Raw genomic sequence first — 19,057 nt, forward strand, 5'->3', positions numbered from 1 at the left:
TTTAAAAAATGAATCTTTACTTATATGATCCACTATTTATATCCACACATCAGACTCATTATGAAAATCGGTTTCAATAGTCAATCCTTATGCAAAGATAAAGCTCCTTCTAAATAAACTACTAATATCTCTTCAAAGCCACAACTTCACTTGCTAACATTCTCGTTTACACTAATTAAACTACCACCTAATACAGACTCAAAGCATACGAAAGCACCTATAAATTCTAGAAGAGTTGCTCTCTCTTTGTCTCTGGGCCTTGATTCCTCAATCCGCAGTTTCGCTCCTTCATATAAATGACAACAAATGTTAAGGATAAATGAGAACTAACCAAACATCCAAACCACATCTACTAAATGCAAGATCTGATCAATAAGGAAACTCATGGAATTTCACAAGTGTCTCAATGTTTCCCTTATTGCCAAACAAATTCAAGAATTAAGACCAACCTGGTTCCCCTTTTAGTGTTGTATAAACAAAACCAAATATAAAGATAAGCACAAAAATGTAAAGCATCTATAATTATGCATACCTCCATTCGTCAAATCTTATATGCTATGGAAGGACTGAAACAGGTTTATTATCAAATTTAATTAGTAGGACATCTGATCTAAAACACATAATTGACTTGTATTGGATGGCTGTATCACAAGTTCACGACAGTCTATATGCTAAAATTAGGCTGAAGACACGCTATTGCCTAGGCCCAGAAATAAGAAGGTAACACAACTTCTATTGCAACACCAAGCTACATATTATTACCCATAGCAGTACATAAAATCAAGGAATTCATCAACATGGGCACAAGAGTTCACTGAAATAATGGCATCAAATGGGAACCAAACAGCTTGCCATGTATTAAAAGTAATACTCATTTAACCAATACAAAGTTTTGAATTGTGAAACATAAATCTTCAACTCTTCACCGCATAGGAAAATGAGCAATAAAATGACATTTGATAAGAAAACCCACATAAAGAATGCAAACAAAATTTCCGGCATTCCTAAGAAAAATAAACTGCAGGACATGCATCATCATATTACTCACAAGGTTTCTGAACAATTGATTTAGCCAGGAAGAACTGAATTGATTTATACCTGACTGTTGTAAAGAAGATATGGGATATAACCAATTGCAAACTCAATTATGTTCAAACCAAAAGTGTAAGCCTGCAAGAAATGTACCAAAAAGTATTAATCTTTAGCTGGAATATTGAACAATTTTAAGGAGTAATAATATGTATGATAAGAAGAAAATAGAAATTTCAGGTGTATTTGACTACAATGAATTTTGAGACACAAAGTAACTGAATAGCATGCTTAAAATATATTTTCAGCTAAAAACTAAAAATACATAATATAAATTAGTTTGGGCCTCATTGATCTGATGGTGTATATCGACACAGTCCAATCTTTCCCAAAAGCAATAACTTATATCGACAAAGTCCAATATTTCCCAAAAGCTAGTTCCTACTCTCCTAGTGGAAGTCCAGCACAGTACAAAAGCCTAAGTTTGTCTTCAAATATTAGTTCCAATAAAGATTAAAAGGAAATTATGCAAATTCGTCTTTTCACAATATCATGTTGAAAAGAAAAAGAAAAAAAAAAGAAAAAAGGAAGATGAAAAGGAGTGATCCTTGAATCATACCAAGGATGAAACAGCTAAACATCGGAGTAGTCTCTTTCCCATGTGCAGTGCTTCTCCTGGATCTTCACCATCTGCCTGTAGCCCGACATTATCATGAACTATACAATTCTATTGATAATTGAACATAGTTCAAAAATAGAAGATTTTATTGAGTGTGCTGTCATAGAATATGAAACTCACATTAACTGTGGAGGTTTTAGGAGATTCAAAGGATTTTAACTTCACAAAAAGCCTATATACAAAAGCAAAGGCTGAAAACTGCAAAGGTTTATAATCAGCACTACGGGTGACCACGATCCAAGCTGTCTGCATAAAATAGTAAACAATTCTTATCAATACTACATTATAAGACGTAACACCAATATGTTTTCTAAGCATTAGTATATTCCAAAATAAATAAATAAAATCAACTACTCATTTACTACTCACAAAAGCAGCAGCTATTGCCAAGTTGATGCGCACATCATTTTCACTTGATTTAGCAGACCTGAAATTGCATTGGAGTTCAAATAATGTCAAAAAATCCAAGTGGCTGATAATAGAATGACACTGCTTAGTGATAACGGGAAAAATATAACTTGAAGAAAATGTAGAACATGATGAAATTGACGTCGGAAATAAATCTCAGTTATACATACAGCAGGAAAAATGAGATTTTCCTTCCAAGCTGTTACTACATAGCATAATAAACTGTTCCCCCCTCCAAAGTTCCACCCATGATAAAACAGTAATTGGATCGCGTTGAGTATAATAGACATCTTAATTAACACAATTCAACCATAAATAAAGTGGGTGGAACTTTAGAGCAGGGAAATAACATGGTGACCATTCTCAAGCACATTGCAGCATAATAGAACAATATACAACAACAGAACTACCATGTCATGAAACATGAGAAGCAATAACAAACCTTGGTCCCCAAGGTATAATTGGCTGCTTGTCGGCATACTTTATCTCGTTTGAAACCTGCATTCAATTTAGAAATCATATAAAATTTTGAGAAACACACAACAAAAAGTATCTCTATACAGTCATGTATTCATGTGTAGTGTGCAATTTCAAATGCTTGCGAAAAGAAAAGTTCCCCTACATTACCTTAAATGATCCAGAAGTGACACCCCTTTTCCGATTACTCAATTCCGCCATCAAAAGTTTGTCATATTCCTTTTCTTGCTGAATCTTAGATTCACAATACATGTGTTAGTACATTAAAATTGAAGTAAAAACATACAACAAAATGGATTACTAACAAACAACTTAATAAAAAATGAAATAATTAAGAGCATTATAAGACACATTTATAGAATCAATGGAAAAAGTAATCATCGGTCCCGTCTCGCAGTAAATTACACATTTCAGTAAAAATTAAAATAGAGAACAGTTAAGTTACTTTGGAAGCAGTTTCTTCATCACCCTTAATATCAGCTTCCTTCTTTTTCTTAGTATATGTTGTTTTGATCGTGTCGAACTTCTCGATAGGGCTTACACAGAGAGTCTATATAATTATAATAATAACACAATGTCATACATTAATAACAATTAATTCTAAGATAATTAAGTAAATAAATAGATTAGAGAGTAAAATTTTTGACCTCATAAGGATTGAAGTCGCCGTTAGGATTAGAATTTCCAGCTGCAGATGCAGAAGCACTGATAATACATAACATTAAAAAAATAATGAATAAGCAATTCAGTAAAGCACTATACCCTATGCTGTAAGCAAACCTCTATGCTATAAACTTTAAATTGACCCAGAACACAATTTAACTCAGAAAAGCCAACCCATCATGTCTCCCATGTCACTTAAGAGAAAAACTACCACAATATCTAGCCAGCATGAGTACAACAATTAAAATTTCAGCTTCATAGTCCACAAATCATGAGTACAATCAAATTAAAATCAAGATATTTACTTTTCATGAATGGGAAACCGAAAATAGTGAAAAATTGAAAAGAAGATAACATATCAGCAAGAATGATACAGGAAAAATAGAAGAAAAACCAGCAAAGAAACAGAAAAATATAACCAAACCTAAGATTGAGAACCCAAAAATTGAAACTGACCTACCTCTTTCATAGATCCTGCAAAAAACCACACAAAAAGCCAATTAGAGAGATGAATATTCACAAATTGAGAACATGAGTAGTGTCATAACATAGCAAAGATTTAATTCTTTGAATAGGTGAACCAATTAAGTATTGTATATTAAAGCATTCAAAATCATAAGAGAGCATGCCATATGGAAAATGAAGGGTTAGAAGAAGATAGTTTTGAGATAGGATATACAAAACGCATATAGAAAAGAAAATTAGAAAAGTGGTGTATTCGATCAATGAGAAAATATGTGTGGATTAGTGAAGGAGTTATGCAAAAATATAGGATTGGATGATCAATACTTCCTAAAAAGTAGCCATGATAATGTAGCCATCCCTATAAAATAGTAGTAACCATAAATATCTATCCCCCTCCCCTAAAAGTAGCAATTATGATTCACCAACATGGGTTCCAAATTTATCTGCATAGCTTCAGTTTCTATGGCTGCTTAGTGCTTTTTTTTTTAATCCTAGACTTTTTCTCTTAGAATTGTTATGTGTTGGATATGTGTTTTAGGTAATTCCTATGTATCAATTGTCTCGATATAACTATAATTGATTGCAATTCACATCAAATAGATGAAAACTCAGGAACATTAAGAACATATAATACATGTGCTAAATGCTAATTAAATTCGCAAATAAAAAAAAAAGATCATAATGTAAAAGATGCAAGAAGAGAAACTACCTCTTATAACAGATGATCAAAACCTTCAAGCTAAATCAAAATCCATCCTTTATCTGCAAAATGCTGCATGAAGCAAGTCTTGTGCAGTTCTTTCTAAAAACCTAAAAAAAATGAGGTAAGGATATCATGTCCAATTAACAACATCAAGTGATTATTTAAAGAGAGATGCAGTGTTTATGAAATCTATACCTAAGTATAGCAGTTCTTGGCATCCTGCATTTTCCACAGTAAAACTGGCCTCCTAATAGTCCTGCAAAAACTTTAATAATACAACATCAACACAAAAAATTACTAACATGACAGACAACACAAAGATCCAATTTCATGGAGGATTTAAAACATGCAAGATCAAAATTTGAGGAATTGAAATTTGGGGGTTAGGGTTGATGATTTTCGGCCTACCTGAGAGGAAGAATAACGTGATTCTGATGACGGCGGCATCACCGGAAGCGGATAGGACGTTCTGATTCGGAGATTGATTTGTAGGTGGCGGTGGAGGTTGTGGTGGATGCGGTGGTGAAGGACGAGATGGTGAGGGCAGGGAGATATTAAGAACGGTTGAGGGAAAAAAGAGATGGAAGTGATTGGACTTTCCGGCGACGGTGGTTGCTCGCCGGAATCTGGGTATGGGGATGAACATGCATGGTGTTCTTGTTGTTCATCATGAACAACATTAGATGGTGAGAAAAGAGAGAGAGAGCGCGTATGAGAAAGAGAGAAGAGAGAGAAAGAAACTTCTCAAATGAAAAAAAAATTGAGAAAAAAGAAATATATATCATTCTGGGCCCCAATGCATGTTTTTAGTTTACCATTTGTCACTTTATCAGTATCATAGACATCAAACCTTCTAGTAAGCCATGTAAACATGTAAACCTAGAATCAATGGAAACCTAGGTGTGTCAAAATTTTATTGGATAATAGAAAAATATGGCAAAGCACAATTGGGTGAAGATTAGGGCTTCAGATTTCCATTGATTTAGGGTTGACAAAACTGCCTTGCCTTTAGTATAATAAGATAAGATAAGATAAGATAAGATTGCTCTTTACTTTAATTGCTATTTACTTTTATTTAAAAACATTTTAAACCAACAAAGTGAGTGCAAAGTATTTTGTATCTGAAGGAAAGAAATAAAAAAAAGGTCCCCGCCGTGATTGGCTCAATCAGCCAGCCGGCATGACATGTCATGTCCCTCACGAGTTAGGATGACAACGACAATTCTTTTATTCCATCACCAAAACAAAACAGAAAATGACAATCCTTATACGACGTCGTTTTCTATTTTCCATATTACCCCCGGTGCTCATTAGACGACACTTGTCCTCCACGTTTTGCCACCGCTTCTTTGTTTTTTCCTTCATCCTCTATATGGACCATTTAATTTAATCAATTAATTTATGTCCTACAACTATAATTTTCTTTGATGGATTGATTGGAAAAAAAAGTGGTATTATTATACCATGTGTTTGTAAATAAATAAAAATTATACCATGTGTCACAAGATTAAATATGTTGACACAAAATATTAAAGATTAAATTGTTGCAGAATTGACTCCCGAACCAAATTAAGTGATCGGATATTGATGGTAAAAAAATAATATTAAAGATTAGATAAAATTTATTACAACAATTTTGCCACATTCATAATTTTTTTTTTTTGTGTTAAATAAAGTGATAAACAAATAATACTATATAAATAACTTATTGGACACCACATTCATAAATTCTACTATATAATAAATAGTAACTGTTATATCAGACAATTTTAATTGAAAATATATATTTATAAAATTATAAAATAAGAATGAAATCTATTTATCTTGTAAACTTAATTCAGTCGATAAGAACTGCGATTCAAATTTCGATGATCTTATTTTGTCTACAAGTAAAATTTCTAACAACTTTGATAAAAGAAAAAAATGAAATCTATTTTTCTAAACCGTTGAATCACAATCGTACTTTACCTTTAAACAACCAACCGCACCAAATCCAATTTGAACAAAAGCATCTTAAGTCAATTACAGTAATTAATACATTAATTATTAAACTAAACTACAAAATTGAATGAGCTCAAAATCCCCTAAAAATAGTGTGTGAGGGAGAAAGGTTGCAAACACAGTGTCAACTCAAAGCTTCCGAATTTGGATGAGAGGAACTCGGTCTTTGACTCAGCGAGTCATTATTCCACTGCTAAAAGTAAAAAGTTAGTATCTTCTCTCTCTCTCTCTCTCTCTCTCTCTCTGTTGCATCAGTTTCAGTGTTTCAGGTGAATTGAGCTTCAACTTTCTCATCTCTGGATCTGCATTTATTTCATGCCCAACTCAATTCCTTTTTCTTCTCAAAAGTTTCCAACTTTTTTGTTTCCAGCATTTTGGACAATTTAACTTTTTTATTTGAACTTAAGTTGCCATTAACTCAATTGTTGTGAGATCTATTGTTTTTTTTAGTAAGTTTTATCTTATTTCTAATGTTATGAGCATTGATTCCAATATATGGTATGCAATTAATTAACTGTACATTAGTTGAATATACAATTTTTCCATGTTTTGTGGAGACTGTTTCTGTTCACATCTTGTTGAATTGATTTAGTTAGTGGTTTACAGTTTGTGGAATGAGGGAGTGTCTTGTTTGTGTTTTGGTACTTAGGAACTATGAAACACGGACACCGACACTGACACATTGACAACAATAATAATTTGAAAAAATGACATAATTCAATATAATATATGTTAGTGTCAGACACCAGTACGTGTCCGACACTGGGTTGGACATGCCTAATCCATCCGTGCTTCATAGCTTAGGGGAATCCTTTTAGAATTGTTATTAGGGTGTTTTACTTTTTTCCTTCTTCTAATAGGCAAATGTTAGTGGTTAGTTTGTTAGGGGAGATGGAATTTGTTAGCAGCAGAGATCGAACGTTGGACCTGCTACATAATACTCCTTCAATGTCCCAGCTCACATCACTTGGTTACACCTTCGGGGACTTTTAACTCGAGATTTCACCATGCGAGTTCAAGTTCTCATCCTACACTGTATACAAGTGTTAAGAGTTGAGCATATATGTTCTAGAGACTCACTTGTTAACTACTGGCATTTAGGAAACCAACAAACTGACCAATTACAACCAATATAGACTATGAAGATCAGCAAAAGACCTAGTACTGTCTATGACTAAACTGAATCGCTTGTAACGTTCAAATAGTTTTATCATTTGAGCATGTTCTTGTATTGATATTTTGCTATTTGCTTCATGATGACTGTACCTCATAGGTCAACTCTGTTCATGTTTTGGCTAATTAAGATTGTGTATTATAATTGGCTGCTTTGACATTGACTTGGGCAGAAAATTGCAAGGGTCATTTTAGATTGAGATAAAGTGTACGAGGCTATGGGTGTCTCAGGGAAATGGATTAGAGCATTAGTTGGTCTAAAGAAATCAGAAAAGACTGGGTCCTCAGAGAAGGATGGGAATGTGAGTATATAGCTCTCTCTCTCCAATCTCTTCTATTTCCTTTGTACTATTCCCAACTTGTAGTAGTTATTGCATTTGGACTTTTGGCTTAATTTGTATAATCACTTAGTTATTATGTTTTTTATTCCTCCCCTGCTGCCCAAAAACAACTTCATAAGCATATAATTTTGTTTGGTATGGTTCTCCTTGAGTGTATAGTTTTCGGTTTCTTATATGTTAAATTTTTTATGTGCTCTATTATGTCACACTTTAATTGGTTTATTTATATCCTGAAATCTGAAGATAGCGTGCTTGTTTAATTTAAGTGAATTCATTTTATCATTCAAATTTGCATATTATTAACGCTAAATAAAAAAGTGTGGAAAGATTGTATACTATATCAATTACAGACTTGAAACTTTGGTCTTTCCTTTTAAAATTGGCACTACGGAGCTGTAATCAACCTTTAGAATGGAAAACACCGGCTATCCACGTTTTGCAGTAGCGGCAAAATCGCCCTTTAGCAGCGGCTAAATGGTTAGGGTTTATAATGATATTTTTTACCCACTGATATATCCAATTTTAAATTTTTTGAGAGCTGTTTTGTGATTTTCCAACTTAAGTAAGTTTTCCTATCTCTCTTCCCTATTATGGGGATTTTAGATAGGGAAGAGAAAAAGTAAAAACTTGTGAACCGTGATTAAGCGTAGCAGAGATGAGGATGTTGCATTGGATGTGTGGTAAGACTAGACATGATAGGATTAGAAATGACAACATTAGAGAAAGAGTTGGGTAGCACCTATAGTAGAAAAGATGGTGCAAACTAGGCTTAGGTGGTTTGGGCATGTAGAGAGAAGACTTGTGGATTATGTAGTAAGGAGAGTAGATCACATGGAGGGTAGTCAAATTACTAGAGGCAGATGAAGACCTAGAAAAAAATAAAAGACGCTATTAAGAAAGATCTAGAGATTAACGAGTTGGATAATAATAATATGGTATATATGGAGTCATTTGATACATGTAGCCGACCACACTGAGTGGGATAAGGCTTGGTTGTTGTTGTATACAAAAGACCATGCACTAGCCCTTATTTCATACTGATATTGATTAAATTAGAAAATTCATCACAATAGTGTTACTCGACTCCTTTTCCTAATTATTTATGAAACAAATCATGAAATATAAAGAAACATGGAAACCAATCCTAAGAGTTCATCTAAGATATTAGAACTACTTCATGATACAATACAACCTAAATTTCATGAGATATTTTCCATATAATAGCAGAAGTTTCTCTTTTTTTATCTGTGATTGTGAATGATGGGAGGGTTTTGGGAATGCTTCACAAGTTGTGATTACTTTCGGAATTATAATTTCACTTTTCATATTGTTAAACTATTAATATGTAAATTATTGTATGCTTTTTGCATGGTGCTGTATAATGCATTTCTTGACAAACTTCTTTCTGGTGATTATATAATTTCATGGTACATATCATAAAAAACATGTTTTAAAAAATGAAGGATAGCAGAAGATCCCAAAATGAATAATATTTAATATTTTCAATTAGCAGAAGGATAGCAAGTCACGCCATCGGAGAAAGCATTCCATCGAAATCGACAATAGCAAACTTCAAAAAGAGCTTGATGATGTTGAAGCTACACCTATTGGGGATGCAGATCATGCAACTCCCCAATCAAACCTTGATACTCATTATTCTCCTTCTACTTCACAAGAAGCACAGTATACTGGACATAATCATCAAATATCAAGAGAAGAATGGGCTGCAATATGCATTCAAACAGCATTTCGAGGATTTCTGGTAATTTATCACTTCATTTTGATTTAATTTATCACAGCATTTCACTTTTTTTTCTCCCTCTTTATGCTCAAATATGATATCTTATTCTTTGTTTTGTATGCTATGCTTTTCTCTGTTACTTTTTATCAATGGAAGAAGTATGTTTTACTCTTAAAAATCAGGCATCGCAGTGGCAGAATGAAATGTTTATATCTACTAGGGTTTTATATCACTGATTTCATGCACTTCATATCTATGTATTTTGTTTTTGCGTTAACTCTGTGTCCCTCTTAAATTTATTCTAATCAGTTTCATAACTTGGGGCTATTCTATGTATTAGGCCAGAAGAGCACTACGAGCTTTGAAAGGATTGGTAAGGCTTCAGGCCCTTGTAAGAGGCCATGCAGTAAGAAAACAAGCTGCAATAACTCTCCGTTGTATGCAAGCTTTGGTGAGGGTTCAGGCTCGTGTTCGGGCAAGGCGTGTTCGCTTGACACTGGAAAGTCAAACAGAACAACAGAAACTTCAGCAGCAGCTTGTAAACGAAGCTCGTGTTCGAGAAATTGAAGTAAGCTAAGCAGTACTAATCCCAAAGCTATTTTGTTTTATTAATATGCAATCTATTTGTCTTTTTCATCTTTAGTTTCTATTTTATTATCTATTTCTCAATCCTAGGGAGTTGAGTTGAGTATTTAAAAATTGAGCTTTATAGATTCAACGTAGTTGCTTAGTTGGTAAGGTTAGGAAACAGGATTGTAGGCTGGACCATTCAATTGGCAAAGAATGATAATTGATAGGGACTTGGGTACTATGGGGTGCCCAAGTTCCACATCGAGTAGTATGGGGTGTTTGATGGAGTATTAAGTGGTTAGGGTCTTACTCCTTGATAGCTAGCTTTTAAGGGAGGATTTCTCAAGTGTTTGTATACTTAATTGTATCAAAGCTGGTTGCTGGATGCTCGGAAAGGGCTAACTACCAAGGGGCTGACCGGAAAGATCGAGTAAAGCATCTTAGAGTGCCAGTTTGAATAGCTAGGTTAACTTAACTCCAATGCTAGTGATATGAGTTTTATATTTTCTTTACATCTTGACAACACCTAGACATAAATTGAAAAGAAAGAATGGAAGTAAGGAACAAAAAAAAGAGGGAAAATATAAAGTCCAAAGCTAATAAACCAAAATAAAGTCTTATGCCATTTTCATGAAGGTTATGCAGCACACTCTTCTTTAAAATAAATTTTGGAGGCTTCTTTTGATATAGTATTAATAATAGTGAGCAGAAACTTAAGTTGTGTATTTCTTGCACTTGTTTGGTACAGGAAGGTTGGTGTGACAGTGTGGGATCTGTTGAAGAAATTCAATCCAAAATATTAAAGAGACAGGAGGCTGCAGCAAAACGTGAGAGAGCCATGGCATATGCTCTAGCGCATCAGGTAAATATACAATTGTATCTTATTGAAATACAAGGCCAACCAGTATACTTTGATTAATCTTTCTGTGTCTTGTATGAGTAATTGTTAAAATATCAAAGAGGAGGGGCTTGATTAATTTGGATTTCTAGATTCATTGTTTCAGTCCATCCTAAACTCAGGTTTGTTAGTAGAATTACAAAATATAAAAAGGAAAAAAACCAATGTGGACATAATCAAAGCAATCTAGGCTTTTTATTGCTTGTAATTAGTTATCACGGTAGGATAAAATATTATATTTCTTGATATTAACAGGTAAGAAAGTCCTTGAGGTATAATGGAGAACTTTTGTCCTAGAATTTCCTCCTCCTTTGATGGTGAACTTTGCATTCATAATATCAATTTTTATAATTATCTGGGATCTATTTCAAAATAAAGCATGTATAGTTGGATATCTCCGTTATTCTCTGATTATGTAAATAGGATGAGGCACAATGGCGAGCATTGCATTCCTAGTATCCCTTTGTATAATTCACCGAAATCTACTTCAAAATCAATCTTGTACAGTAAAATATATTTGTTATTCTCCAATTATTTAAAAGGATGAAGTGCAAACTTATGAGCACTATCATAAGAAACTTCTGTTAATTGAGTCATAAATTATAGAAACAAGGTGCTATTGATCTTTCATAATACTAACCATTCACTGTTGTGTAAGGAAAACCGTGGTTTAATCAAGAAACTTCAGATGCAGTAATTGTGGAGGCATTTTTTTAATCAAGAATAATCTGATAAGGTCCTATCATATTTATACAGAAAGTCATGATATTTGTGAAGCATATGGTGAAGAGATACGACACCAATTTAGTCACCAAAATTTTAGGAGCCGGGTAATTTGTTCTCTGAAATTCTAAAATGATTCCTTAAAATGAAAATTCTTGGGCATATTAGTCCCTTCGCGACAATTTCATTAACTAAGTTGGTCGATCCTCAGGTGTCATTTTGAAATTTAGTTAACTTCAGAGACCAAATTGCCCAACACCTGTAATTTCATGGACTAAATTGGTGATTGATTGACTCTAATTTCCTAATGTATTATTGTACTAGTACATGATGAAGCACAAATTTTTCCAAAACTATTTTCTTTGCAATTATAAATGTGAAGGGTGATTACAAAGAAAACTGGATGTTTGAGATACCATTTTGTCAAACTGAATCTTAGTACCTATCAGTTATCACTCCCTTATTATCTTTCAGCACACTACTTTCTTTGGTTCATCTTTTCAGACCTCAAGCTTGGTCATAAGATATTTTTCTTCCCCTTTTTCTCTTTGCAGTGGCAGGCAGGATCTAGGCAGCAGGCTGTTTCTTCAGGGTTTGAACCTGATAGAAGTAGTTGGGGTTGGAATTGGTTGGAAAGGTGGATGGCTGTACGTCCTTGGGAGAATCGTTTTCTTGACATAAACACGAAAGACGGAGGAAAGGTAGACGAAGATGATGTTATGGATGGTAGAAATGGAATCAGACCTCAGTTCAGGTCTACTAACGCGAAATCAATACCTCCAAATATTCATCCAAGTGTTGCTGGTCATAAAACTGGTCCCTCTGTCTCTGATGGCTGTGATTCTTCTTCCACTAGCAAGTCAGCAGGTTTACTCGAGACATCGAACACACAATCTGTTAAACCAAAATCTAATACAAATGTTCAAAATTCCGTTGAAGAAACCAACTCAAAATCTGGATTTCCAAGATCTCAAAGTAATCCAAAGGAGAGAAAGTCGCAGGTAGATAAACAGGCGAAAAAGCGATTATCACTTCCTAACAATGGTAAGTTTGTTCTCTTCCTGTGTATGGTCCTTATGTAATTAGATTATCACCTCAGCAAGTGCACAACACAAGTGAAGTTTGCTTAATAACATGATCACAGACATGTAAGAGTTAAATATGTTTAGTCCCTATAAAATGTAAAAAGAATGTTATTTTAGTCCCTAAAAATGGGCAGGGGCTAAAACCACCTGTAAAAATGGTAAAACAATGTATAGGACTAAAAATATATTTAACCCGTTTATGTAAGTACCTTATTTTCATACCTTAGTTTCTGATAAGGTAGCTAGACAAGAAGTATGATATTATAATTTTAATGTCTCGTGTATTTAAGCAGGGGTTGGTTCTGGGGCTCAAACGGCCAAATATCCTACCAGATCTAACATGAAAGGGACACGTAGCACGCAAAAGCCTATAAGGGATAAGCCTAAGCCTAAGATCAATGAAGGCGGGGATGTGAGTCTTGCTAAATCTGTTCCACAGCCCACGGTTGTGTAAACACTACTCAATTCTCTATTGTGATCCTGAGATGACATTTATCTGTGCACGTGTAATGTGTGATGCGAAGTGTCGAGGGGCCGCAACCACAATGTACATGTTCCTCTCTTCTATGAAGATGCTGATGTGGTTTGATTGTTGAGATTGGCTTGGGTTTTCATGGTCGTAAGATATGTCCGGTGGATACATACATCTGTTGTAATTATTCTTATTTGTTGTTGTGAGCTATGTGATAAATGCGGAATAATATTTATGTTCAAATGTACAACTTTCAGAGTGCCATTGCCTTTTGAAATTCCCTTATTATTATATATCAGAGTGTTTGTAGATGATTTTGTTATGGTAGTTTTGCTTCTTGCCACAGTGTGAAGATTCCTCGTATTGGATGATTGTTCAATCATTTGAGAGTGAATGATGAGATCTTCAATGCAGCTTTTGATCACCAGATGATGCTTTATCATATATTCATATAAGCATATTGTTGTTTTGTTATGCAAGCAATGAAGCAAATGAATTTTATTTTTTTTCGTTCTTTCAAGATTTGGCCTAAGGACAGACATTTTCGAGGAACATCAATTCCACCGTCCACTAGTGGAAGGTCCATTTGAAGTGGTCATATATCAATTAGCAACAATATGTTATTTGACATAATATATAGCAACAATTTTGGTGTGGCCATGACCACACTTGGCCTTCAAAATTTTAGTGCTTTAGCAAATCATGCAAAAAATACATTCAAAACTTTGTACGAAAGCAAAAAACAGAGTATTAATTATGCAAAAAATACATTCAATATATATATACTCATCCGCTTTCTACAAGTTTCTCGCACGCCCTATTTTTACTCATCCGCTACCTACGAGTTTCACCCACACCCTAAGAGTTAGAGCAGGGTCGTCTGATTGATCAAACGTCTCTGATTTGATCATCAGGAACGCATCTAGGGCGTTGGACTCATCAAACAGTTGAGAGGGTGAGGGTGCACGGTAGGAGCGCGTGAGTAAAAATAGTGCGTGCCAGAATATATATATATATATATATATATATATATATATATATATATATATATATATATATATATATATATATATATATATATATATATATATAGGGGAGGGATCAAATTACACCAGTATAACATTTGAGTAATATTACACCGCTCAATAACGCTTTAACGAATACAAATTTTACAAAATCCACCGTTGGATTGAAAACTTATATCGTATAGATCATCCATATTAATTTTTACAAAAACCTAAAATCGTTTAAGATGTTATCGAGACCAATCAAGATTAATGGTTTATGCGTTTTTATTGAATATTGTTCATCTTGATCGATCTCAATAACATATCAAACGATTTTAGATTTTTATAAATTCTAACGTATATGATCTATATGATATAAATTTTCAATTAAACGGTGAATTTTGTAAAATTTGTATTCGTTAAAGCGTTATTGAGCGGAGTAACATTACTCAAATGTTACACCGGTGTAATTTGATCTCTCCCCATATATATATATATATATATATATAAAACAATTCACACAAACTCAAAATTTCAAACTATTACGTAAGCAAATTGATTCATGATCAATTATGAACCAAAATGATAAAGAAATCAAGGTTACAAAAAGCTGTGGCATTATTTGAATAAGCCATAAACAACAATAATTTTATCTTCTAGAAGTTAGAATTAGTATTAGCTAAATTAAACAAGTGGTCATATATCAATTAGCAACAATATGTTATTTGACATACTATATAGCATTAGGTGAAGCTACCACAAATGCAGAGGGAGTCTGTTATTGTTGCAATGGGCTTCAAAGTTCAAACCTCATCGTCTTCTAATTTGCTGTGAATAGAATAAGTGTTTTAATTACTTTTCAATTTCAACTTCAATCATGGAAAAAATACATTCAAAACTTTGTACGAAAGCAAAAAAGAGTATTTAGCAAAATTCAATACCTAGAAGTTGAGCCTGACTTCAGAATGATATCAACTTTGGCATGAAGACATTTTTGAAGTATACAAGTTGCCTTTTTTCTAACCTCTCCTCTTATCATCTCATGAAATATCAGTGACTCATCACAACTCATTTGAATTTCCAATGACTTTAATCTAACAAAGCAAGGAATGATACCATGCTAGCAAGTTAAAATGAACAAACGTTTTAGAAAATAAAAAATGTTTCCACAAAATAAAGACGACCTAAAAGAATTTTTTGGTTTTTTTGAATGGCTAAAAGATACAAAAGCAACTTACCTGTATCTCACGAAGGGTACGGAAACTGATATTCATTAGCTTGACATTAGCAAGCAGATGTAACCAATCAATCAGGAGAGATTCTTTAAACGGGTTATAACGATATCCGTAATCAAAATTTGCTTTTTCTAGAAAAGGTAAATTAGATACCGAAGGGGATACACAACCAAGAAAACCCATGATAGTGAGAAAAGTAAGTTTTGGAGTACAAAAAACAACATCTTTATAGAAACCTCTAGTATGCATGCAAGGATCACCTACGACTAAACTAGAAACGTTAGAATTGGATATGCAGAGGGTTTTTGCATCATCCTGTAAACTACAACAAATAATGTGCAAAGTACTCAACATGTTACATGTTGAAAAGGGCTCAGCACAACCATTTTCACTTGTAGTGAAAGTGACAAAACTAAGATACAAGGTTTTCAATGCCGGCAAGTTCAAAGATTTTGGAAATATTATCTTACTATAGTCATGTGAATCTGGATGCTGAAAGTTAAGCATAAGAAACGTCAAAGAATGACAATGAAAGATTGAAGGGGGCAATTCAAGATCCTTTATAAGACCTTGACCAACATCGATCTTGAGTTGCTGCACATTATGTGAAGCAGCATATTTCATGACCTCTAGGAGTGTTGTTTCGGGGGAAACTGCGGGATCTGGATGCAAAATGTCTTCTGATATTAGATGGTAGTAATAGTATATTAGCTTATGAAGGGGAAGAGAGTGGTCACGGTCAGACAAAATATGAGATACAAATTTGTTGGATATATGAAATCCGTCTCTTGAGTGATGCAACGTGAGATTAGTGAGACTTTTCCAAAGGTCCTTCCATCGTTTAGACAAAATACAAGTCTGAATAGCATGTTTTGTGATCATAAATTGAATTATATGCAGAAGTAGATGGTCCGGCAGGTCACTGAGTCGGTCTGAGTTCTCACTTTCCTTTTGTCCTGTCATACTCTCGTGTTTCTTTTTCTTGAATAAAACTTTATAGACCTAAACAAAGCCATAGCTTAGAAGAATCATTAACCATATATCAATCAAAACCGCAAGCGTATGCACAATAAAACCTATATAGTTTGCATCATTCTCATAGTTAAATACTCTCAAATATAGAATGAATGCAAGGAACAACAAGAAAAATGTTACATTTCAACAACCAATTTTCAAACAAAAATACAACAACTTATGTATTCGTGCCACTTTTTATCTAATCTATATAAGAAAGTTGATTGTTCTGGAAAATCCAAAAATAACCTTGCTTGAAAATCTGCCATGTGTTCAAAGTAAGGATAATTGTTGTACAAAAATTTGGTAACTGAATTGAAAGTACACAACTAATCAAGTCATCTAAGCCATATTCTATCTTATGAGTGCAAATGTTACTTTATTGAAAGACATAGTTGCATTTTAACCAAGTCACAAGCCACTTAGTTACGGCCGCATCGTAACCGTATCAGGGGCCGCATCAGATGATTTTGACTATGTGCGTTCAATTTTTTTCACCAAAAAATAAAATTTATAAAACTCAAATTCTAATTTGTGCAAATCTAATAAAACAATTTCTCAACCGTATATTTTAAGCACATTAGAAATAAAGTTTATAGAATAAACTATAACTTTGCAATGGTGGGTAAATAATGTAGTGGCATACTAATAACATTCTACATAGTTTGTGAAATTTCAAAACGATTTCACACCGCAACACAACTGCATTGCGCACTGCAGCAAACACAATGACCGCAATCGCAACCGTTACCGCATCCGTAACCGCAATTTAAAACCTTGGAAACAACACAGACACTTTTAGGCATGGTTTTAAATAGCGGTCGCGGTACGTGGTAACGGTTGTTGTGAATGCGCTTATTACGGTTGCTGCAACACGCAATGCGTCTGTGCAATGTGAAATCATTTTGAAATTTTTTACAAACCACATAAAATGACAACACCACTGTGACATCACTATGTCACTACATTACTTACCCACCACTATATTAAAATAAGATTTTTCAATAGCTTTGAGCTACTTACGATTTTAGGTCCTAAATTTTGAACTAACATAGCCGAAATCATGATCCGGCTTCTGACCGTACATGTGAATTTAAATCACACCCCACAATTGCAGTATGATGCAATTGCAGAGGCTGCCGCATCAGCAATATTGCGAGGCAATTGGGGAGGGGGACCCTAATTTAAAACCTTGACTTTTAGTGTAAAAAACTCGCCTATATAAAGAACAAATATTAGATGATGAGAATGAGAATACCAACCTGGTTGGCTGGTAGAGAAGACGACGATCGCAAAAGAGTCACTTTTAGGATTTTCAATCGGCGGAGAGATAGACTTTGCGTTTTGCTTTAACCGAAAACGAAAAAGAAAAAAAAAACACATTAGTATTGAAAGTTCGTAAAAAATAACAGATGAATTGTAAACTATTATAGAAGAGTTATCAGAAGCATGGATTATGGCGAGTAATGTTGCGAAAACATAATTACCGGTCGCAATAGAATTAACGAGAAGATGAAGAAGAAAAAAAAATTAGTATTGTGAGGGGTTTTTTGGTGCAGTTCATATGGTTTTCTCACTCTTTTTTATGTATGTACTAGTAATTATTTAGTTACTATATGGCTACGTCTATTTATAGACCTACTATAGAAAAACAAATTTTTACGTCATGTCATACCATATCTTTTACGATAACAAACTAATTTTATGTAAAAAAAAAAAAAAAACTAATTTTAAATATGGTAAACATATCTTTAATATTTTAAACAGAAATATACTTCTAATATAATATTCAATCTGTTTCAAATTACTTGACGTTTAAGGAAAAAAAAACAAGAAATTAAAAAATGTATTTTTGCACCTTATTTTCCTAAGTCTTTACAAGAAATTAAAAAAAAACAAGAAATCTGTTTCAATCTGTTTCACCGGTATTTTTTTTGCACACACTTTCTCTTTACAATAAATTTAATATGTTATGTACCAAAAAAAAAATTAATATGTTATGTACAAAATTCTTTTAAAAAAAACTTTAGTTTTTAAATATATAGAAAATCTTTTTCGGTTTTATCAACTACTTCTAAATATTTGAAATTTATATTAGGTATAATAGACAAAAGAGTAATGCTAGGGTCACACCCTTTAACACACTCTAATTATAATTAGTCATTCCAATTATAATTAGCCATGTCATCTCCTTGATTTTAATCATTTACCTGCTACCGGAAATATTTCAACTATTTTTTTTTATTTTGATTATTTGGATTTGAACTGTTCATCTTCAATAATGAACACCCCAACGATATTGTTTTTCCATGTTCTCTCAAAAGATCTTATTTCTAGCAACCTGTACAGCAGGTTACCAGGTAAAAGAACAAA

At 33.5% G+C, this 19,057-nt stretch overlaps 3 protein-coding genes across 14 annotated transcripts; 1 reads left to right on the forward strand and 2 right to left on the reverse strand.

Annotated features, from left to right (window-relative positions):
• Window positions 1-5,183, reverse strand: LOC123921451. 7 transcript variants are annotated; one of them, XM_045974006.1, is made up of 13 exons: window positions 4,833-5,182; window positions 4,620-4,689; window positions 4,431-4,523; window positions 3,713-3,730; window positions 3,241-3,281; window positions 3,039-3,143; window positions 2,744-2,827; window positions 2,559-2,614; window positions 2,078-2,135; window positions 1,829-1,954; window positions 1,649-1,723; window positions 1,099-1,170; window positions 1-286 (listed from the first exon to the last, which is right to left on the reverse strand). In XM_045974006.1, the coding sequence occupies exons 4-13, from the start codon at window positions 3,723-3,725 to the stop codon at window positions 227-229; spliced, it is 690 nt and encodes a 229-aa protein (XP_045829962.1). In that variant the 5' UTR covers window positions 3,726-3,730; window positions 4,431-4,523; window positions 4,620-4,689; window positions 4,833-5,182; the 3' UTR covers window positions 1-226. The 7 variants fall into 7 exon arrangements, with proteins under 7 accessions (XP_045829962.1, XP_045829961.1, XP_045829963.1 ...); XM_045974005.1 differs by having other exon boundaries at window positions 4,431-4,531; XM_045974007.1 differs by lacking the exon at window positions 3,241-3,281 and having other exon boundaries at window positions 3,717-3,730; window positions 4,431-4,531.
• Window positions 5,184-6,395: 1,212 nt separating this feature from the next.
• LOC123923158 (protein IQ-DOMAIN 5) lies at window positions 6,396-13,739 on the forward strand. Of its 6 annotated transcripts, none has more exons than XM_045975825.1 (7): window positions 6,396-6,694; window positions 7,772-7,900; window positions 9,453-9,701; window positions 10,021-10,248; window positions 10,999-11,112; window positions 12,426-12,915; window positions 13,250-13,739. In XM_045975825.1, the coding sequence occupies exons 2-7, from the start codon at window positions 7,817-7,819 to the stop codon at window positions 13,408-13,410; spliced, it is 1,326 nt and encodes a 441-aa protein (XP_045831781.1). In that variant the 5' UTR covers window positions 6,396-6,694; window positions 7,772-7,816; the 3' UTR covers window positions 13,411-13,739. The 6 variants fall into 6 exon arrangements, with proteins under 6 accessions (XP_045831781.1, XP_045831780.1, XP_045831777.1 ...); XM_045975824.1 differs by having other exon boundaries at window positions 6,430-6,631; XM_045975821.1 differs by having other exon boundaries at window positions 6,479-6,631; window positions 9,450-9,701.
• Window positions 13,740-14,996: 1,257 nt separating this feature from the next.
• Window positions 14,997-18,270, reverse strand: LOC123882475 (F-box protein At4g09920-like). The gene is made up of 5 exons (XM_045931334.1): window positions 18,172-18,270; window positions 17,947-18,031; window positions 15,674-16,672; window positions 15,377-15,555; window positions 14,997-15,263 (listed from the first exon to the last, which is right to left on the reverse strand). Exons 3-5 carry the CDS (start codon window positions 16,631-16,633, stop codon window positions 15,239-15,241), a joined length of 1,164 nt encoding a protein of 387 aa, XP_045787290.1. The 5' UTR covers window positions 16,634-16,672; window positions 17,947-18,031; window positions 18,172-18,270; the 3' UTR covers window positions 14,997-15,238.
• Window positions 18,271-19,057: the final 787 nt, after the last annotated feature.

The sequence above is a fragment of the Trifolium pratense genome, linkage group LG4 (assembly GCF_020283565.1).
Source record: "Trifolium pratense cultivar HEN17-A07 linkage group LG4, ARS_RC_1.1, whole genome shotgun sequence".
NCBI classification, from domain to species: Eukaryota; Viridiplantae; Streptophyta; class Magnoliopsida; order Fabales; family Fabaceae; genus Trifolium; species Trifolium pratense.